Here is a 23,869-nt window from a genome sequence, read left to right as displayed (position 1 = left end):
TTAGGCTGTGTCAGAAATTTTACGTCTTGGTATAAATATGAATTAAGCAATGCCTCCAAATGCCTGAGCAAAAAGCATGCAATACTAATAGTGCTCAACCTTCTAGAAGGGATAGTACCTACAACATAATTTAAATAGAGTTTAAAAAAAGAGTTAAGCTATTGCACATGAAAAAAGTATTCTAACAAAGAACTGTAAGACACCAGTTTAAACCCAGCAATCAAATATAATATACCAAAACAGACTAAAAAGACCCCCCAAAAGTAAAATCTATTCAATGCATACACACAACCAAACCAAACCAAACCAAACAAATAAACAAAACCAGAGATGGTAAAATAACTGTTTAGTCTGGAGAAAAGGAGGCTGTGGGGAAACCTCATTGCTCTCTACAACTGCCTTTCCGGTAGCTACTTTTGCTACCTGAGGTTGCAGCAAGGAGGGTGGTGGTGTCTTTTCTCAGGTGACAAGTGACAGGACACAAGGAAATGGTCTCAAGTTGCTTCAGGGGAGGTTTAGGTTGGACATTAGGAAAAATTTCTTCATGGAGAGAGTGGTCAGGCATCGGAACGGGCTGCCCAGGGAAGCGGTGGAGTCCCCATCCCTGGAGGTATTCAGGAGATGTGTGGAGGTGGCACTGAGGTACATGTTTTGGTGATGGGACTCAGTAGGTCAGGCTCATAGTTGGACTTGATCATCATGAAGGTCTTTTCCAACCTAGATGATTGTCTGGTTGTATGATTGTGTGGCAGTTCTCTCTCATGTCTCTGCTAGATTTGTACCATTGTATGAAAAACTGCAGACCTGTTAATATCTCTATTAATCATCACTGTAGTGGCAGTAGAGTCCATACCATGCACTACTATAAGATGCAACACATGTAAGAAATAACAAGTAATAATAATATCGTGATAATTCTTTCTGGTTGTTCATCGTTCTTGCTGAAATAATTTTGAATTTTTACATACGTTAAACAGAATTTATTCAGCTTTTGTTTATGTTTCATTGCTCTCAAATTTTTGCTGAGATGGAAATAATGTGTGTATTGATTAAATGATAATTAATGAAAAAAGCTTCAAGTATATTATTGAGACAGTCTTTATAAGAATTGTCATACTTGTATTACACACAAATGGGTTTTTCATAAGAAAATCTCTCTGTGCTTTTAAGTCCTGGTTTGAGTACAACAGTTTATTTATAGGCAACATGAAGCTAATCTGTTTTCTAGTCTTTTGTTTTATTATTTTTGTTTATTTGTTACATCTTTCCCCTTGAGAAGTCTGATATTGCTTGTGGACAATTAGTTTTTGTGTCTGGTGAGATTAACCAGATTGCATGAAAATTCAAATTCATGTTACATCATTGGTTATCCAGTTTCAGGTGAAAGTCTAGCTCCTGTACTAATTTATCTCTTGTTGCAGCAGCTCTTCTCTATGTGTAACAGAGCAATGCTTTCATACACTCATCTTTTGATCTTGATGCTGGTGATTGCAAATAAATAAATGTTCTGCTCTGTATACCATGTCTTGTCCACATTCCATCATGTTCACCTCAGGGCCCTGCTGGCAATGCCAAGCTGACAAAAATGCTCAAATTCAAGTTACTAGCATTTCTGATGACTTAGGCATGTAAGATGATACAATGCAGTACACTAAAATATAGTACGTGATAACAAAACAGAAAAAAGGCCACATTTGAGTTTTTCATGAGGTACTACCATTTCAAGATAAAACAACTTTTTGCATTTCCATTTCCTTTCAACATAAAAATCAATTTGGTATTTGGAATTCCAGTGTAAAGAGAAAATTCCATGTTGTAAAATCCCCATAAATCAGAAGGGAAACTATTTTCAGGCATTTGTGCTCTTTCTCCTCCCACCCCCGACTGGTCTTCACCCAAAAGTGAAATGTAGCCAAATATACAACAGACAGCTGTTCAAGAGCACACGCCAACACTAAACCACATTTCCACAGGTAAAATAAATTCTATTGTGTCTCTACTAAGAATCAGATTATGTATGAAGCATCTTGGTAAACAGAGAGTAAACAAACTTGAACTATCCTTTTGAAGCCAAAAGAAAATTAGTGTACCAGAATATAACGTAACTACAGTGTTTTGGTACTGAAGAAATAAAACATGCTTTCAGGAAAATGAGTACCACTTTTTAGAAGTAGAGGGGGGTTGGTTTTAAGCAAAAGGTAACGACCAAAAGCAAAATGTTCTCTGTCACCATGATGCAGTAATGCCTCATGCTATAGGTTAAGACAAACACCTACTCAATTATCAAAATAAAAAATAATGATGGCATCAGTGTCGGTAGAAGACTTAGTAATTAAGTACTTGTCGGATTATCAGATCAAATACTTTTTAATTTATGGAGCAAAATACATTTCATCCACTGAAATTTTTTTAAAGGTATCTTTTTGATTACTATTATTTACATAACAGATACTTATGTTAAAACTCCATTAAACTAATGCAAGAGAATAAGCAAATGTTCAATCCTCATGCTAGTGGTAGGTCTATTGGATGTGGCAGTCCACACACAAAACAGCAATATTATTTTTTGTTGATTATATCTTCTCTTCTTTCTCAGCCTTGTATTTGCCTATATGACAAATATGTAATACTGCCTGTTACAGATTAGCTCTAGTTATACAGCTGTCCCCAGGAAAAGTATTACATGCTTGTATACATGCAACACTACAAATAGGTGACATCAAAGAACAACTTTTCTGACAGCACTCTTTGAGCATGGAAAACAATTGATTTGAATGCATCATTTTAAAAGGAAGAAAAAACACGACTTCCACCTTTTCAAGTCTCTGGCTGATAAAAATTAATATTCTGTCCTCAGACAAAACACCACCATATGACATATTTTCCTAAATATACATTGAACACTTGTAGGTTCCATTTCTTTCTATCAGTAAAGTTTGAGGGTGTTGTGGGTTTGCTGGTTGATTTTCTCTCTTTTTTTTTTTTTGGTGGTTGGGGGGGAGAATGTAAGGGGGGCACTCGATTTTGTTCATTCTAACTTGGCGATCAAAGAATTTTTATTTTTACACTATTACAGAAGTGCATTTTTCTAGGTTTCCAAAACCACCTTATTCAACCTTCCCCATCTGTCACCATCTGCTTCTTTTTAGCATGTACTTTTTGTGTGATCACATAAGCATGTGAAAAATAACTAACATTCAGATGATTGTCTGCTGGTACATTTGAGGACTGGGCATAATAAAAGTGAACTGCCAAAACGTACTTAACACTTCTAATTTTGTTGGGTCTTGCATGTAAGCTACATTTGATTTTCAAACTGTTTTACAGTTGGAAAGTTGATCAGGTACTCTAACTCAACAGTAAAACTGAGACTACATAATTAGCTCAGCACTAAAAAGATTATATTCAAAGACAGGAACAAAACCCAGAAATACATCCACACGAGTTCACACATCCATCTCGACTGAGTCTGTCTGCACAATGTTGCCTGAGGCATCGGATAAGATGCTACAAGAAGCTTACTTCTGGACAGTCGCAACCTGTCTTCCTTCTACGCTGCCAGAGGACAAGGAATAAAGGACTCCCATAATTACAAGGGTGTATGAAATCTCATGGAAACACTGGAGGAGCAAAGAAGCTAAGACAAGAGTAGGAATGCAAAGAAATTCAATGCATTCTTAACAACACAGCAGGCACTGCTTCTGGGTGCAAAGTAATTGGAAATTGCCACCAAAGAACAAAATGCCCTTCTTAATCAAATTTTACTATAAAAAGGACAAAAAAAAGTATAAAGGTAAAGAAATACCTCCTACCCTCAAAAAAATAAAATTACCTCACTCTAAGAAAATTTTATGTATGAAATTCTTTCCAGCTTGCTAGAGCACAACTACAGGCTTCAGGTTTTAGCATAACCACTATGCACAACATTACAAATATATTAGTACTAATACAGACAATTTGGTGGACTGTCTCCTTATCCTTTCCTGAAAAAGAAAGAATCAAGTGAAGTGAAGAAAATAAAAAGAATCCCACTAGCAACTGAAACTATTCCCTCCGCCAGATAAACCCCAAAAGCCACCAACAAGTAGGCTTTATTACTGCTCACCAGAGGTAACTCAACATAAGTGAGAACTCGCTCTCTACAGCATGATGGAAGATGGAGCACAAAATAGTCAAAATAGTCTCTTTTCCATTGTTTCTCCTAACAGCACTGTTCCAACTCTTGAAATTCATACTGTTCTTAAAGCCTTGTGAATGCAGGTGCCATCTAGCAACATCTTAACAGATGCCTTACCTTAACTTATGCCATTTTCCACAAATTCCTTTTTTCCCTATCTACCTTTATTATCCAGGGATACTAGAGATGGAAAATGATGGCACATATCTATTATTTATATAAAAGCTGCAGAGAACTTTAAAAAGCGCGTTACTTAAATGCCTCCATCTTTAAACTCAAATGACATTTAAAGGAAAAGGAGATAAAAAGGAAAGTGCTTAAGCCACGGCAAAAATCATACCGCCCTTCAGTTCCTCTATATTCCTGGACAAACAACTCCCCAGCTAGCTCCTCTCCATTTTAATTTGCTCATCAATTTCTACTGCCTTTCCTGTCTCTCTGCAAAACATCTATTAATTTCTGTTAAAAGAAAATTAACAAAATGACGTAATTGTTTTTAGTTTAGCTAATGCTTTCTTTCTTGCCCACAACCATGTTTTCCTCCATAAGAAAAACCTTCTCATCTCTAAGTTTTGTTATCTGACCCAGCAATCTACCTGTGAGATCATTAGATTCCTTTTCTTTATTTCCTTTCTCTCCTGTTAACCTTCCTCATTATTCTCCTTTTTATTTTTACTGAAGTTCATCTCTTCCCCCATTTAAAAAGTAAAAAGAAAAGTTTTTTTTAAAAAAAAAGTTTTGGCTATATTAGCCATGCAACTTCATTTTTTCTGTTCTCTAACATGCTTATCTCTTTACATCCTCACCTTAGCTTATCCCTCTCAATTGGTACCAGAGTACCCAGCCCTCTCTGTTTGTCCGTGATGCTAGCACCTTCATCAAATTCTGTGCAAACAAGCACCTTCATGCTTTTCTCCACACCTTCAGTAATATTCACATCGCTACTTTTATCTGCGTTAAAATCCATCTTTAAAACACAGTTTTGCAAAAGCTTAAAACACCAGTTTTCATGCTAGACTGTTTCACTGCATTCTAGGGGTTCCCTCTCTGCCTACGTCCTTTAATTTCAGCTTGCATCAGACAAGCTGTGTGCTAGATCATCTTATTCTCAGTACGAAAATTTACCAGACTGCCTTTGGTAAGTAGCCTGATGCAATATAAGCAAGCGCTAAAAGAATGAAATAAATGTATAGCTCCAGCAGTGACAAAATGCTTTTTCTGCCTCTACCACCATATAATCTGCATGCACCACAACATTCCGTGAAAATTCAACTGCAATTACCGTAAAACACGGCAAAAGTTTTTTCTTGCTATGACAAAATCTGCAAGACAAATTACTCTGATTCAGACTGTGCCTGCAACACAGGGCACCATGCTCCCCATTGCTTAAATTCAGCCACTGACCTTCAATGGCCAAGTTCTACATTCTGGATCACTCACAAAACAAAGCCATATCCTTCCCAAAAAGTAAAAGCTGTAAATAAGAAATTAAGTGAAATGTGAGGAAAGACAGTGGTTGCTTCTTGATAGAAGAGTTTTACCTTTCATTTTTATGAGGTAACATTCAGGGAAATAATTGATTACATATGAGCTCTCTCATTCCTTTTCCTAATAGAAAGATGATTAAAAAAAAAAAAAAGCCAAACAAGTTTCAGGTAACATATCTTAACATTTCTCTCATCTCATATATTCATACTGAAACCATCCAATGGTTTTATTATAAAGCAAGTTACAAAGCATACAGACCTTCTTATGCCTATGGACAAAAGTATGAATCTAGTCTTGACTTATTTATTGTTGTATGTTGTTAAGTGATCATAAACTGCATAAACTATATTAAAATGGTTTTGCTGTTTTGTTTTTTTGTTTTTTTGTCTGTTTGTTTTAAATAAAAGACTACTGTTCTTACAGGAATGTATTCATCTATCTACTCTGTGCTTCTACGCTGATTTAACTTAACTAGGTCCTACCATTTTCCTGTTACGGAGAAACACATCAATATCATTAATCATCAATATCTATGAGGAGTCATTTAAATAAGCATGGAAGTCTCTTACAGTCTTGTTCACAGCCAAAACATTCCATTTCCTGTTAGTGAAAAGATACAAAATTAATTTCTGATATTTCATCTTGCATCTCCCATGACACCAAAAATTAGTACCACAGTGACTGCCCTACTCTTGCTAAGGGCTTGCTGTTACACTTGCTGCTAAGGGCTTGAGCTGAAATGCAGAAAGTGTAATCTCATATAAGAAATTACCTTTATACATGATCAGAGCTACAAGAACTTTTATTTCTCTGCCCAAGTAGCTTAATTTCCTGAATATTCTGTTAAAGAAAGTAGACTCTAGAGGTCTGTATCTTTATTAACAAGTCTTTGATCCTTGATGTTCAACTGTAAACCATCAAAATCCAAACTGCTTTTAAATGTCTCACAGGTATGTTTACAAGTACAAGTACTTTCTCAGTTTTACTCTTTCTTTATTAAGCAAATGACATTTTTTGGAAAACACAGACGGTCCTGTCCTGCCTTTACCACTGCAAAACTGCAAAGGATTTTCAACTGATAATGAAATTCAATTGTAATGAAGAATTTCATTATTAATCAAATAACCAAATTGTTCTCAAAAGCCTATACAGTTTCACAAATAAAAAGTTACTCATTCTTCAGTAACTGTAACCAAAACGTACATCTCTACTGTAAATATATTAAGCCCTGCTATTTGACAGTAGCAACCATTTTCTTCCTAGAGGATGCATTCATACCCTACCCCCTTTTTATGCTTGGTACTTGATTATCTAAGACAAAGTACAGTCAAGGTTATTTTAGTTTTCTTTGAACTGTAGAATACTGGGGTTGGGTAACAGCGAAGGACTAAGAGAGGAAAGTGGGAAGGGAATGTACACATAGGCCACCTAGCTTGAAACCCTGCACACCCCTGTAACAGCACAGTGCTTGGTGAAGGTATGTATAAACTTCCAGGTGGTTATCATGAACAATAAATCATTGACTGTCCAGAAAAGTAATTCTAGCTCCAGTGATGAAAATTGGTTCCAACCTGGCAATCTCATTACAAGCTTTTTTCCTGTGACCTACTATCCATTTATCTTCACATGGATGTTCTTCCGGCTCTGCCAGACACCAGCAGTCAGTCTCGGGGTCCTGTATAAAAGGTCTTATCAATGTAAAATGAAAGAATATATTCTTCACTGGATGGGACAGTCCCGGAGGCATAAGGTTTGCAAGCAAAACACAGCAATGGGTATAGTTACTTTCTGATTAAGAGCAATTCTGAAATCACCAAGGAAAATAATTCTGTATGGATCCACTGGGACACATGCACTTGCAAGAAGATCATGTAAGAGGAAAACCCCCTCACACAGGCTTTGCTACTTTATTTTTTCCCATTAAAGTGACTGCAGACTGTCTTTCACAAAAAGATGGAACAGCAAGCAGGACTTTGCCTCAAACAATGGTCCACAAAGCATTCAGAAAACCAAGTGAATCCATAACACTGAATGCATATAAACAAAAATATTAAATCAGTTCTCAGACTAGATGTAGTTTCTTGACAGTGCAACACAGTTTCTGGATTAATCAACTGCTTCCTGGCTAATACACAGGAACCTTGGGCTATCTCTGAGTGTTACAGAGGATGAAAAGGTATTATTAAAAGGACAGATGCTGAATGTAAGTCTCTACATAACTGGAGAATATCTTGCTAGTGAAGAAAGGGTATCTGCCTTTACACTTACCATGACCAGGCAAAATATAAGTATATGCTGCCATTTGTCTTGGGATAAACAAGCAGGAATTCACCATGGTACAAGGACTAAAGTCCAGCTGTAACATTAAGTTCTTATGAACTGCAATTTGTCAAAAAACATTAAGTGTTTGCCATCTGGTAATGATTTCTGTGGCCTGAACTACAAGAAGTGATTTTTGCATGTTCTTTCCCTGACACATGCCCATGAAAGGATGGAGCACCCCGTCTCTTGACGGTCCAGTTATCAGTCAGATCTCCCAGGTATGAAACCAGACACAATTGTCTCACATGAGCAACCGGTAAACGCTATTGCGGAGAGTTCAAAGGGAAAGGTTATTTTTTCTAATGGTGTTCCTCTACTGCTAACTTCACCCTTTCAAATAAGAATGTGCTGATAAAGGTGTTGAATCTTCTCATGCTACATCAATAACTGAAATCTTGTCTAGTTTGATAGAAGAGAGCTAACATGTTTCCAAAAGTGAGAGATGGAAAAGTAGATGGAAGCAACTGAACAGGATATTTGCATCTTTGAGAAAGTTTTCAGGACTGCTGACAAGAAGACAATGAGGGGATAAGAGCTGGCAATGACAACTGTGGTCTGTGCCAGAGATGATAGTATCATCCCTTGTGCTCTTCTAGAACAGATTCTGGGTATGGAACACAAGAAGAGTGGCCACTGTACCACGCCAAACAGGTGGAAGCGCAACTTCTTTTAAGCAGCCAAGTAAGATTCAAAGCAGGCTACAAATAGCTCTGGAATCTATAAATACAGATAAATGCCAAGTGCCCCTGCACTAAACATAAAGGTGCTGTCAGACATCATCAAAGAGAACAACAATCCACATCCATCTTCCTTGGAATCTATGAGATGGAATTCTGCAAAGGAGACCAACATTGGTGAGTTTGCCTTCACAGCTAGAGCAGGCGATGACTCACCAGACAGCTGAAACGAACAAACACACTTAACCAAAATTAAATATTTAAGTTCTTCAAACTTGTAGTGTGAGAGTATGACTACTCAGATTTCTCTTCACTGCTGAAACAGTTAAGGAAGATGGAGACAAAAAGTTAGTGGCTCCTAAGAATGCCAATACTTTCTTTATAGTTAGAGGAAAAGAATGTATCAAAAGATCTTGCTATGATGCAAGGTGGTTTCATTAATTCTACATACCATGTTAAACTCATAACCAACTATTAACCAACTATTAGTTTCAATTTCCTCCCTGAGCGCAAACTGAAGGAGACTTCAAATTTGCTTTAAGACATTTTAGAAGACTCTCAGACCCTCAAACCTGTCCATTCTTACATCTTCATATCCAGTCAATGGTATCCAGAAGGTGATATTTACCTGTTTCCTACACACCCCTTAACTGTAAGGTTCAGAATGAGAATTCAAAGGCAATCTAAACCAGCTTGCTCAAATAGGCTCCAGGGCTTCTTGCTGCTGCTCAGGATTCAATATTCCCAAAAGCAAGAGCATGAAGAGCCATGCTGAATCAGTGACACTTAATCCCCTCTCTTTAAACTAAGGCATATTCTTCTTCAAAGAAGATTTTGAATAGAAACTTTCTGGTAGCACTGTGTTGCTGCAAGAGGTGGGGAATCCCTTGATGAATGCTTCTTCAAAAGAACAGACGGACTGAAGAACCCTGTAAAGTCCTTTAAGTTATGTAGAAAGTTGTGTATCAGGTGTGTAGTGTGTCAATTCCTGATCCTTCAATACAGATGAGAATGGAACTAATGGCTTATTCAGGATCCACAGAATCCTTGTCATTAAGAAACTGCCTCTCATGTTAATACCATGGTGCAATTTCGCAACCTCAGGGGAGAGGCAGAACGACCTCTCCTAGCACCACAGTCAGTACATGTTAACTGAAGCCACACAGGACAAAGACCCAATGCTCAGTGTGCTTCCCTGGCTTTTTTTTTTTCATAGGCATCATCAGTAGCAGAGCTGTCAGCACTAATATTGGAGCAGATTACTTGACTGACGAGCTTTCACAGCAGATTCTGGAGTGGCCAAACCAGAGTTGTGAAGGGAACCAAAACAACATCCTTGTGTCTATCTTTTTGGCAATCCTGAAGAAGTGTGATGTTTTGCACTCCAAGCACTAGCTAATAGTAAAGACGGAGCTGTACCATCTGGGATGGCACTTCAGCATACATACTAGGAGATGGCTAGTTCTTGGTGCCTACCTCAACCAGTTCAGGGACTGATACACTCAACTTTTCAGCAGAAATATCTCAAATGTCAACTCCCTCTCCCCGAGTCAGGGGAGTTCAGATAATACCCAGCAAACTCAATACTTTCCTCCTCCCCCCCTCTGGTCCATTAGGACTATATAAACTCTAGTTATACAGCTCATTCAAGCAAAATCATATGTTCCAAGTGACAGACAGATGGAAGATTATTTTTGAAGAAATCATCAAAAGATAAAAATTTTAACAGAAAAAGGCAGACATGAGAAGGAAAATGCATGTTAAAGGCATTTTTAAACACTAAGGAGCACAGCATCAGTATACATTCAATCACTAAAAAGCAAGAACAGTAGCATATAAAATTCTGAATAACAACTGTATAGTATTAATCAGGCAGACAGTCAGCTCTTCACTACAATGAACAGTTTTCATCATACAAACACTGTAGTCTAAACTTAAATGAAAAATAAACATTTTATAACACATTACAAGAGTATACTCTAAATCATACCTCAGGTGCCAGGTATTCTGGAGTACCACAGAATGTTTTCATAGTTGCTGCGTCTGTGATTCCTTCTTTGCAAAGTCCAAAATCTGTAATCTTTATATGTCCATCTTTATCCAACATTAGATTTTCTAACTGCGTGTCGGGGAAAAAAAGTTCCCTTAGTATTTCTTAAGAGGACAGACTGATGCATTACATTATTTTTTTAAAAAAGGTATGAACTTATTGTTTGTGATAGAACACAATTTGTCTATAATTTACAAAAAAAAAAATTCAACATCTATTACATAATAGCATTTAATAGTGTTTACTCTTATACCATTTAAATAACTATTTAATACTACTTAATTCAGTTTAGAATAGTAAATCACTTGTAATTCAAAGCATGGCCTTTCATTCTGAAGTTGTATTCATTCACAAGTTTGGTGCATCTTCCATAAAAAGAAAGAAAAATAATTTTCTAAATATTCTCAAGATAAAATCAAGGAATTCAAGGTCACAATCTTGACTGTCATTTGGTAAGACTTCATAGGTTTCCTTCGCTGACACATGATCTTCATTTATCATAATGTATTTTACTTACTGTGTTGTCATCAAACAGTTACTATATATCCATGTCCCATTCTTTGAAAATAAATTCTTAAAATATCTTTATTTTCCACAGCCTTTTTAACAACAGACAAAATTGGGGGTAGAGAGGCTATGGTGAAAATAAAATCTTGAAGTAAATTAATTCTTGTATACTTGCAAAGAACTCTTTCAAATTACTCTTTCCTTATTTGGAATTTAAACAAAAAATCATGACATATCATTCCTTGGCCAGATAACTGCATATTTTTCCAAGAGATCACAGTACTCCATATTATTGCCGCAGATTCTGCTACCAACATGTAATCTGGTATCTTGTTTTCTGTCTACTGCCCTGAGCAAAACTTGCCTACCACAGCCTCATTGTCTTCAGTTCCTGTACAAGGGAGTTCATGAATAAACTCCACTGGTGCACATGTAAAATGTGACAATGTATAATGGCACAGTCTCTCACAGAAAAAAAAAATAGACTTTTCACAAAAATAAAATGGTCTCGTCATGGAAATTAGAGGTTCCTCTCATGTAAGTTAGAAAATGTTTCTGTTAAAAGTGGGCTTATTTTCCATAAAACATGCCCATACTGTGTCACAGAGTACCTGCAGCACAATATAAAAGGCGCTTCAGGCAACAGAGCAAGATAACTGCATACACAAACAAATCTAAGACAAACTACATTCCAGTATTATCTTTTCCAATATACAAAAGACATTAATTTTAAAATTAATGTTGAAATTCTTCTCCTATTGAACTATTCTGAAAATGTTCTCAAAACATACCAGAACATAGTCCTTTGATGAGATAAACAGAATGTAGTCACATTTTCCCAATTCCCCATTTCCCTCATTTGGAGGCACTGAGAAACGTATTTGAGATTTGTGTGGAAACCTGAGTAAAGTTGTAATTAACAGGAAAAAAAAAGATTGGAACTTTAAATCTCCTTCAACTGGTATCATTAAGGAATGCTGGTTTTGTTGGTTTGTTTGTGTTTTAATCAGGAAAAACTCAAGCAATATATCAACCTATAGACTACTGTATCTATCAAACTGATTCCTTCAGCATACTTAGAACTTTAAACTGAACACAGATTTTTTTCCCCATTAACTCTGAATAGTGCAACTTTATAATTACTTTGTGTTTGTCCCAATAGTCTCTGCAGAAACAAAAATTTTGATTACTTTTTTCTTTTTTTTTTTTTTTTTTTTTTTTTTACCTTGAGATCACGGTACACAATCTTCCCAGAATGCAGATAGTCCAAAGCAGAGACAATTTCTGCACCATAGAAGCGTGTGCGGTCCTCTGAGAACACCCGCTCTCTCGACAAATGGAAAAACAGCTGCAGGGTAAACAGCAGGGACAGGATTGTAATAATTACTGATTTAGTGGGGGAAATTAACACAAACATAAAACACCTCTCATCACCATATTGTGATGATAGATAGTATACTCTCAGTGGACACTCAGCACTCTTAGACAGCAGCTGGCTTATCTTTTCCAGGTTTCCAAAGGGAGAAAGCGAGCTGTTAAATCAGCGTTTTAATCAATATACCAATCTTGTTTAAGGCATTCTGTTTGCTACTCATTTAACCTTTAGTTACCGGAGGAAAAAGAAGTATGCAGCAGCAGCATTCTGTGCTTCTCCCTCCACCACTTCCTCATATTTTTATTTTAAGCCATTGAGAAATATCATTAAAATACCTATATGTTGGTTCCACCTTAAGTTTTTCAGTAATTTAGTAACTTTTCTTTGCACTGTAAAGATGTCTAGTTCTTCAGCAGACTTTGACTGAACAGGTGAACTGGCATTTTACAAAAACAGCAAATTCATAATGCTAATGATATTACAGTCATTAGAAAAAGCAAATAGACATCTGCTTAGGGCTTATAAAAAGGAACCTATGCATTTATTGTATTTCTTTGCTACGTTGTATACATTTCCTTTTTTTTTTTGTCTCCTTTTCAATACTTCATAATTAACAATACTTTACAAACAATTCTTTAACATAAGTCTTTCAGTGAAAAAAAATAGCCATTATGTATTCCCAATAATATCATCTGCAATGAAAAAGCCTAAGGTGATGCTAAAGTTCTGTGGGGTTATCAGTGTCTTGTCAGATAAAACATCACTCTCTAAACCTGAAACAAACACACACATGAGCACGCATGCATGAAAAGATAATTTGTCTATTTAATTTAAAGTCCCTCTAAAATTGATAGCTGTTTTTACTATGTTAAGAATGCTTAGGAAAGTCTTTAAACAGATTAGTAAGTATATTTCCATAATCTACTTAAGACCAAACAGGCCTTCCTTACTCCTACGACTCAGGATGTTTTTGATTTTACCACAAAAACTAATGAGCAACAAAAGAGAAATACAGAAAATATGATTTTGTACGCTATAGACAAGGGTGTCCATAACTGCGTATTTTTAAATTTCTCTGCTCAAAATATCAAGTAGTAGAGAATTACAAAATGGCAAGGTAGGCATTAAAAAAATAAAAAAGGCATTTCAATCAAAAACCTAATAATAAGCTTAATCTGTCATTACCAGAACCTGCTTTACACCTGTAGGAAGCCTCCAGTGCTCACTTGGCACAGAACAGCATAACAATTACTGCAGTTATTTTCAATGGGCAGCTTTTTCAAAATCAAATTAAAAAGTCAGTCCTACAAACTTTCAAAAGTCACCTTTCCTGACAGCTGTACTTCAAAAAACGTTCATTGCTTTCTTCTGAAGCTAAACAAACTTTCCACTAAATTGAGCCTTTTGGCGGTACATCCTTCTATAACGTAAGACTTCACAGCACACAGAAACTATAGTTTAATATACATTTGATTTAAAGAGAATATTTAATTTTTGTTCATTGTATCTGCATTACCCTTTCAATCTCTTGTTGAATTCTCAAGATACCCTGTACAAAAATGGAATGCCTGCATGACAAGGGGAATGCCTGCATTTTGTGTGCATTTCAATTGCTTCTGCTACTCGTACCCTCTTTAAATACCAATTCCTGATGCTGACATCAGACGTGCCTGTAGTACCCTGCTTTCTGTACTATCCCATAGCTTATCTGCCAACATAAACAGAAGGTACATAGAGCCTAAACAAGCAACTCTGTTTTCATTAAGTGCTTCATATATTATAAGATTGGGAAAAGAACAAATACATATTTTTTACATGCATTTTTTCAGGATATTTAAGTAGGAAACAAGCACCACTAAATAACTAGACCTTCATCCAAAAAAGGCAAAATACATTTATAAAGTGTCCCGATACAAATCTATGAGTTGATAAACTGTGTAGACAAAACTTTTCTTTAGTGTTTATTTCCAACAAAATATTGTCAATATTCAGTCAAAGTAAAATGACCAGTTAGAAACAACTAGCAATTGTTCTGTATTTGCCAAGGAGATTGTGAGCTCCCAAGTCAGTTTATTTTAATGGTACATACAACCAGAATTTATAAGCTCAAGCAGAATTCTTAGTATGTCCAGTCTGTAACAAATGCTCCAAATCTCCTTTTACCAGTAACTCACAAAGTGGACACATGCAAGTGATAAAGTTAAGCACTTCCCTTACGTATGACTAGGTAAAAACAAAAACAAAACAAAACAAAACAAAAACAATCAAACCCACTTTCTTTTCATTATTATCTTGGCTCAGAAAGAACCGATTTTTGAACACGAGGCAGTTTAAGAAGATATAAGTTAATAAGGTTCTCCAACTGGCTGGCCAACTGCAGCCCGGTACAGTATACAAAACCAAAGCCAAAACTCAGCTACAGACTGTGGTGGGCCAGCCTCTGCTTCCCATGCATCTGCACTGTTAGCATAAGCACAGCTATGGACCACTAAACACGTCCAAAGCAGAATCCTCTGTTTGTGAATCAGAGCCCCTGAAAATATTTTAAGACATACACGTATTCTGACATCTCCATCCACAAGCAACAGTGGTGACTAACCATGTGTGAAACAGCAGGAACCTGGGGTCTTACTTACCTAGCAGGTAGAGTGGGCAGTGTGTCTGATGGCAAATATGAACTATCTTTTAAGTAAAACATTATCATTTTAATACAGTCACTCATCATAAGCATTCTTCATATTGCTATAGCACCTAGCATAGTTGTTATCAAACCGTAAGTAGTAGCTTTCAATGAAGAATGATTATTTAGGTATAATAATGCATGCTAGAAGTGAATTCATACACTCACACATATGCTAAAGATCCTAAAGCAACCTTAAGAATTATAATAGAAAAATCTAATTCCATGAAATTACACCAGCATTTTCAGCTAATTGTTTAATTTACTGTTTTGGAATGATTAGGCCACCAGGCTCCATTTAAAATTGTCAGAACATGAAGACAGGATTTATTATGTCTGGGAAGGAAAAGAAGATATCTGGCAGGTTATGAAAAGAGCTTCCAACATTTGCACTATTTATTGATTTACAGTTATTAACTATGTGAGCTAAAGTCAGTAGAATTGCTGTAGAAATAGCTTTGGCACAAAGAAAGCCATTTTGTGCATAATTTTTGATGGCATACATAAGGGTGCTATAGTTACAGAGAAGATTGTGGCTATAAATTTCCTGGTATGTCTGTATTTAAAAACTGAACAACAATGTCACCATGGTGTTTCTTCTAATAAAAAAATAATAATAATAATAATGGAAAATCTTTACAAATAAAAATAAAAAGTCAAATATAAGCATATTCAACTGCAAAGCCTAGCACGCCAAATATGTAAAAGACCCAACCTTTATGAATCGATGTGTTAAACTTCTACAAATGTTGGCGACTTAGTTAGCATGTTGAATGTTGTATGACTGGCTCTTGCTATTGTGTACTAGGCTTGCTCAGCTCTGTACTAAAGCATACTTGTATGCTTACAGTTCTGATTGTTTTGCAAAGCACTTGCAATAACATCCTTGAAACTTTGAATTATTTTTTTAACTGTTTCAGACTTCATAGCACTTCTAGGCAAATTTCATACCCAGAGAAATACAGGGACCTTATTTTGGACTGTAAGAATTTAAGGCCAAGGAATACTCTCTCTCTCAGGCAGAGTTCAGGAAAAGAGAATAGGACTCAATCCGCATAAAAATAACAAAGTTTACAAGGATATTCAGTTATTTTTCATCAGGTAGCTTGTGAATCCTGTTTTTTTCTAGACAGTAATAGCACTTTTTCAATTACAACAAAACATTTGGTTCTGTCTCACTAATGAATTGAAGTAAGAACTGCAAAAGAAATATGCAAGCAGAACAATGATTCGGAGTCCTGGTGTGGAACAACCATCTGAACAAATTTTAGAGTCTAATTTTATTATACAGATAATTACCAATTAAGTTAGTTAAAGACTATAGAATGTGGAATTATCCTGAAAGTCCAAAGCACGGAAGTTAATCAACTTATTAATCAACTGAATCAGTGTATTCTGTAGAGTAATATATGTGATAGATTTCACTCCTAAAGCGTTTAAGCCTTTAATGCAAAATACCAGAAATCAAAAATGGGAAATAAACACCCTGAAAGCATTCCCCAAGAACAGAGCCACTGTTAGTAAATTAGTTTGTATGCCACATTTTTTACCCATTTTGTCCATCCAAGAGGTTGTGGGAACATTGTAATATACTACTAACTTATATCTTAAACTGTAATCACATGGTACTTTAACATAATTCCTTCAAGATAACAATGGTGTTCAGAAGTAAGCATAATGCCAGAAGCATCATTCTGGTTTTATACTGTAACATAGTTTATGATCAATAGACATTGCTAAACATCTCATCCACCGTGTCTAACAGTAACACTAAAAAACAGATTTCAAGATTAGGTCCTTAAGCAGCAAAAAATTAACTATAAAAATTGCCAGGATAAGAAAAAATTCACTCAATATTTCTGTCTGAATAATTTGCTTCAAAAAATCCCCTAATATTTTGCTTCTATATACTTAGCTAAAGAAAATACTTTTTTTTCAAGTTGAAAGAAAATTAGTAAGTTTATGTTTTGTACACAGTAACACACTTTAACACAACTTATTTTCCTCCAGAATGAAAATCAAGGACCCCTTTTTTTTACTGTCTTTTTCCTAAACATAGGAAGAGGAACTGAAGGCTCCTAGTACTGACTAGACTTTTTATTACTGTAGTAAGGCAGAAGCCTGAATTGTGGCATTCTCTTGCTTTCACCTGGGTCAGAGTCAAGGATACTGACAGAAATTTCTGACAGAAATTTCAAGGTTGTTGTTTAAAACATACTTATAAAGTGCATCTCCTGAGATTACAGAAATGGTCCTGTGCAGAGAAGACTATGAAGAATTAGCTAGTTTACAAGGAATCCTTTTTAAACTTCCTGTAAATAGCGCTGACTTAATATTAGTGATATAAGATTAAAGCCAAATAAGCCAACTGAGTATTCAATAGAAGGTTGTTATCCCATTACTATTGAGGGAAATTCTATATCTACTGCCACTAGCCACAATGGTTCAATGCCTGTGATGCTGTGTTCATGCATACTGAGTTGAACAAGACATCCTCCTATACAAGAACCCACACCACCATGTTTGGCCACCAATGGTATAGGGTGGCCGCAGATGAGTTAAAACGTAAATGGGCCTCACACTGGGCCCAGAAATTGCCAGAGCAAGGAACACAAGACAGGCACCCTGTGGGTGCTTAGACATTAGAATTGCAGTTGAAGACAGTTTTATTGAAGGAGAATGCAGCAAAATGATAATGCAAAACATGGCATCATGTTGCAACAATTCCTGAATGAATACTTTTTTTTTTTTTCATAAAAAAAGCTAAAGGAAATGCTTAGTCCTTTAACATTGTCATGCAGCATACAGTATACAAAATAACAAATTCCCCCAGTTGATGTTGTAATGAGATAACATCTGAATAGTTAAAGGCACTCAAAAGGTAGATGAAAGCTCTCTTCTTATATTGCAATTATTTTTAATTCCACTTGACTGGTATAGTTTTTGATACTCTACTCTTCAGTGAAACAGCTGGAGGACAACAAATGTTTACAACACTACACAAAATTTTGCACTTAGGTTTAAATTTCCATAGAGCATATCAAGCAAAGGGGAAAGAAGTAAAGAAAAGGATGAACACCCCATTCATTTCTCCTGGGTACTTGCAACGGCTATAGGAAAGAAAAGAATGCATATTTCACATTAAGACAAAAGCAAGACCACTAAACTACTTTAGCTTGTTTGCACTGGATTAAAACCATATTGTGCCAGAACCTGAAGAAAAAAATAATAAATAAAATAAAATAAAAAAGGTATTTCTAATTATTTCTCTCCCATGAAATTATCTTTCAAAATATAACAGTCTAATTTTTCAAGAATGGAAAGTGTTTTTGAGATGGTATTTTAAAAAGTCTTTTTTTTCCTAAAATAATTTAAAAAAAAAAAAGTTACTTCAAAGATACTAGAAAGCAAAAAAGGCAAAAAAAATTACACCCTTTAAATTGTGGCCCAGTGACATCACTACCATCACAAGTGCAGAATGTGTTTTTTAAACTTACCTCTCCTCCGTTAACATACTCCATCACAAAACACAAACGATCCTTTGTCTGGAAGGAATATTTCAAGGACTTGCAAAGAAAACAGCAAAAGCAAACCAATTATCATATTGTATTAACACAATTTCTTGCATTTTAACTGTAACAGAATTTAATTTTATCCTCTTAAGCAGACAATTCTGACTTGGTGAGAACTTTCAGGAAGTTACTCTTTTAATTAACCTATCTGGAGCTTGAGATGAATTAACATAATGATATGAATTAACATAAAAACCTTCATGTCTTCCCTCATCTCTGTTACATGCCCACTGAAAATGAAAACAGGATGCTTTTTATAATAAAATATTAAATAGCTATTAAACTACAAAATTTTCTACTGCATTTCTTACTGCCATACATGGTACCATTCATCTACTTCATCATTTTAATATCTTATTATGTTGATTTACACAATTGAGAGTACATGTTCTTTCATTCTTCTTCCAAATAAAGTGATCTTACCCTCCAGCTTGCTTTCAATTCCAAAACAAGGACTTTCTATTTGCACATAGTAGGTAATGTTAAAAACATGTGTTTTTGTGCCAAAATGCATATATTGTTTACATATCATTTTTAAATTGTAACAAATGTTTTCATCAATTACAATTTTTGACTTTTCAAAATCGATTTGATTTTGTCAGGAAAAATGATACAAAAAAAATGATACAAAAGAAAATCTACAGATGCAGGTTTGGCCTTAAAAGAGAAATGCAGTAGAACAAAATCATAAGGAGGCTCACATAACTTAAATACTACATGCCTCTAAAACACTTGTTTAATAAAATCAGAAAGATATAAAGATACAACTGTAGTGACATTTTTGCTTGACGTCAGTGAAAATACACCTATTCCTGGTTACCTTTTACATTCTAATTCAAGAAACTTTTGAAGATCTCATTGACTGAACTTCCAAGAGTATTTTGGCATACAAGCAATGTAAATGCAATCCTTTCCTTTCTAAAGGGCTTATGTTTTTCTACATGAGGAAGCTTCCATGCCATGCTTTCATTTTTTTTAATAGAGAAACATATAGTTTTTCCCTATCTTAGAATAACATGCTATTTATTTTGAAATCAATTTAAAGATTTTCTAATGTATTATCAAAGGAGAAGTGTAAGAATTACTTCCATAGAAGGAAGTCTGTTATAAAATTAAAATTATTAATCATAATTTGTCAAGAATATCAAAATTCTCATCTTCTCTTCAGTATTTTATTTCTATTAAATATTAACCACATGAAGACACAGATATTGAAGTAGCGGTGTTTAAGCTTGCTTGCTTCATGGGTTGCTTTTGCTGAACTAATATGTATTTTATCATTTTATTGAATTCTTAACAGTTTGAAGTTTTCTTTGTAAAAATTACTTCCTTGACAACTATGTGAAATCAATTAACTTTTAAAGGAGTTATTAAAAGAATTCATATACAAAAATCGTAAAAATCCCTCAACAGTTCCATTCTACAGTTAAATTTGCTTTCTGTGCAGTTAACCTTTACAAAACTTGATTTCTGAACTGTTAAATGTATACGAGATATTGTAAATACCAGACAGCTATTGCATCTTTATAAATCATCATGAAAAAGACTTCAAAAAATTTTGTTCATAAATTATGTTCATAATGGAATGTCCATGTCATTGAAAATTACCTGTTACAAGTTCTTAATTGCACTTAAAACTAGTTCCTCATACTTACTGTTAAAAAAGGGTGTCTGGTGTTTTTCAATACTCTGCTTTCTGTAAGCGTATGAGCCACTTCATCCTGAGAAATAAAAAGTACAAGAAGCAGGCTTGAAGTAAGATATAAAATCCTACTTAATTAACTACAAGGAAAAAGTCAACGCTTCCAAAAACAAAGCAACATTACAGATTTAGAAAATGAATGAACCTGCTTGCTTTACAGGAAAAATGAAAAGTATTTTCATATTTTTCATATATTCATATATTCACATTTTGGAATTAATTTTTTGAGAATACATTTTAAAGTAAATTGAAGTTTGGCAACATGCAATTATGCATATTTGAATTTCTTTTCTTTTTCTTCTTTTTTTATTGCTTTAAAATGAAGTCTTTATATCCGCTGCACGGCGCAAAAAAAAAAAAAAATAGATATTTGTTTTGATAGTTTAAAAATGTAGTCATCAGAAAATGCCATTCCAATGTGCATTATCTGAACAATGTACACACAAGTTGAATCAATTTGCACGAAACATACACAGTAGCTGACAGGCAACTGTAGAATATAGTCTAATTTAGCCTAATGGTAAGAACAGTCAGAACATTTTTCTGTTTTCTAAACATTGTTCAGGTGTTTGTTTGTTTTTGTTTAAAACCATTCAGCCAAAATTAAAGGGAGACCATACAAAACCCCTGCTCAACCTCTGCACAATCCTACAGAAGCCACATGAGACGTGCTTCTCTGGCTGGGCCTACTCTCCCTCCCCAGGGATGCAGACCTCCTCCAAACAAGATGAGAAACATCCAGGAAATGCCGTTACTCATTCCCAGATAGGTTTTGAAAATGCGGCAATTCCGAACAAGACAGACACGCTCTCCCATCCCTCAGCCTAAATGGCAGGGATTACCACAAGCGCCTTCCAAAGGGAAAAGAAACTGAGTTGGCCCCGGCAGGTATTTGTGCCTGGGGAAGCTCGCTCGTCCTTGAACCTATGCCCATCCCCAGGCAGGAGGCACACCAGAGGTGGGAAGGAGCCCCCAGGGAGGGAGCAAAGCCTGGGGACGTGGTATGGCCCAGCACCACCAGGCCTGCAGGCAGCACAGGCACAGGCCTCACGGGGCGAGCAGGAGAGGATGGCACAGAAGAGGGCTCGTGCAGCTCCTGAGGACAGGGAGGAGGACAGTAAATTTAGGAAATTCATATTATGTACATATGGTTGTTTTATGCTGCTCTTTGAGTAACACGTTGGGAATCCCCCTCTCCCCAGGATGCTGGGGTCCTGACCTAAAAAGCCTGAGAAGCACAAGGCTGGTTTTTGACATTTACAGTTGCGTTAAGCATCAGCTGAGTATTATACTGAACTAAAGACTAACCTGGTGACTCAAGCATCAGTCATAACTCTGCATACGTAAATTTATTTAGTCAGAACATACTTTAATATTGCTACAAATATTACCAATATAACATTAATGTCCTGTATGTGCTTATCAGGCTCTGCTATGAAGATAAGGTATTATTAAACTCCAAAGTAAACACAGATGTCAGGAGTTTTAAATTATACTTTTAAAATTGTCAAAATAAGAAGTTAAAAAATAACAACAACAGAATTAGCAGTAATAAATTATGATGCCATTTAGCTGAATAACAGCGTAATGTTGAGTGTAGCTAATACAGACAGCCACATACTGGAGGAAAAACAAAAAAACACTTCAAGGAAAATGCAAGTCTAAAGATTTTTCAGCATATCTTTAGAAGTTTTCCATATGAAGAATGGCAATATGAAGTAACTTTATAAATTGCATCCTCTGCTTTGTGGATATTTCTCCCTTTGGGGTGTGGGGGGGACACGAAACCCATTCACTGTATTTACTAAAATATATGAATAAACAAAAAAAGTTTCACTCTCTCTCCCTTAAGTATACAGATGTGTTTCCTGAAAGTTGTGAACTGATCTGATGAACAATTTCCATCTGGGTGGAGGAACTGGAGGAAGGGTGCAACTGCTAAGGAGGTGCTGGAGCCAGAGCATGGACTGGGTCTTGTGTTGTTGAGAAAGACATGAAAGTTTGAACAGGACATAGCAGCTACCGCTGTGAGCACCAGCAGTGAGTGCTTTGAGGAGCCACCTCCTCTAAGCCCCTCGCGATTGCTTTAATAGACGAATATTCCTAATAATTCCCAAATTACTCATCTTGGGCCCCTGTCTAAGAGGAATATGTTCCTCAAAGCACTGCCTTGAAACTTCTGCACCCTTATTTTGCACCTTGCAGCTCTGTGCTTCACATCCAGGACATACTCTAGATGCTCAGACTGAGGAAGGCAAAGGAGAAAGGCTGGAGGCGACATCAGAAAAAAGCCTAAGAACCAAAGGACTTGAAGTGGATGTTTCTAGCCTGACAAAAATAAATCTTAACACAATGTAAACTTCAACTTACATTTTTATTCCTATATTTTTTTCTACTCCATTAATTTCATAAAATTTCTCAGTACGTCCGCAAAGTTTAAGTACCCAATTTAGTTCACAACCCAAGACAACCTAGGTAACAGCTATATCTTCTACCAAGCAAAGGATAATACATTTCTGTATCACTACTGAAAAAGAAGGAATTCAAAATTCCAAACTACTAAGGAGGTCTGTGTTAAAGTTTCTCTTTACTACTAAAACTGGAACTTCAATGTCTTCACCCAACCGATGACTCTAACACCATCAGATTTCAACAAAAATGGCCACTTTAAAGTACGAAGCCTATCTATTAATGAAGGAGTTAGTGAAAAGGTAAGAAAAAAATTAACAATGATATAAGAAAACTGAATAAAACGCTTTATCTAGGATCTGATGGGCAGTCTTGTAATAAACAGTGACATGAAAATAAATTGAACAGACTTGCCACTGATCTTTCTGATCTTCAGTGATCTAATTTAGTCTGCAATATTTTTTTAATTGGTGATGTGGAAAAAAAGTTCATTCTCAGGTTCAGACTACAGGTTAAAAAGGAGGAAGAACAGAACATTATTTGTAAATGCATTTTATAAAAGCCAAAATTAAAAATATTTTTAAAAATGAATGTGAGTTATTTAGGTATCTGCTCAATTTTATGAAATGTCAAGCTCAAAAGCTTCCCTCCTATGTTAATGATGTGGAGATAGACTTAAGAGCTTATCTATGAGGAAAATTTTAATACAGACATACGTAGCATTGCAGTATACCACTATAGAGACTTTTTACACTGTGATGAAAAATCTATTTTAATTCTTATTTAACTAATTTACTTTTACTTTTTGGTATAATTTTCAATACTGTTAAAGGAAAAGGTAAGGATTAATTACACTTTCTCACTAATCTTACTACTGAGCATTAATTATTTTATTAAGCTTCCAAATGCA

General features: G+C 35.5%; 1 protein-coding gene across 4 annotated transcripts in view; it reads right to left on the bottom strand.

Annotated features, from left to right (window-relative positions):
• AKT3 (AKT serine/threonine kinase 3) overlaps positions 1–23,869 on the bottom strand; it is a 152,916-nt gene that overhangs the window by 26,003 nt on the left and 103,044 nt on the right. For all 4 annotated transcript variants that reach the window (XM_066993933.1, XM_066993934.1, XM_013201875.3 and 1 more), the window contains exons 7-10: positions 20,504–20,569; positions 18,774–18,842; positions 12,447–12,569; positions 10,655–10,783 (exon numbers count right to left, since the gene is read on the bottom strand). In XM_066993933.1, the coding sequence (XP_066850034.1) occupies positions 10,655–10,783; positions 12,447–12,569; positions 18,774–18,842; positions 20,504–20,569 (387 nt within the window). The remainder of the gene's footprint in view (positions 1–10,654; positions 10,784–12,446; positions 12,570–18,773; positions 18,843–20,503; positions 20,570–23,869) is intronic.

The sequence above is a fragment of the Anser cygnoides genome, chromosome 3 (genome assembly GCF_040182565.1).
Source record: "Anser cygnoides isolate HZ-2024a breed goose chromosome 3, Taihu_goose_T2T_genome, whole genome shotgun sequence".
Lineage (NCBI taxonomy): Eukaryota > Metazoa > Chordata > Aves > Anseriformes > Anatidae > Anser > Anser cygnoides.
Note: the sequence above shows the minus strand (reverse complement) of the source record. Positions and strands in the feature narration are given on the sequence as shown.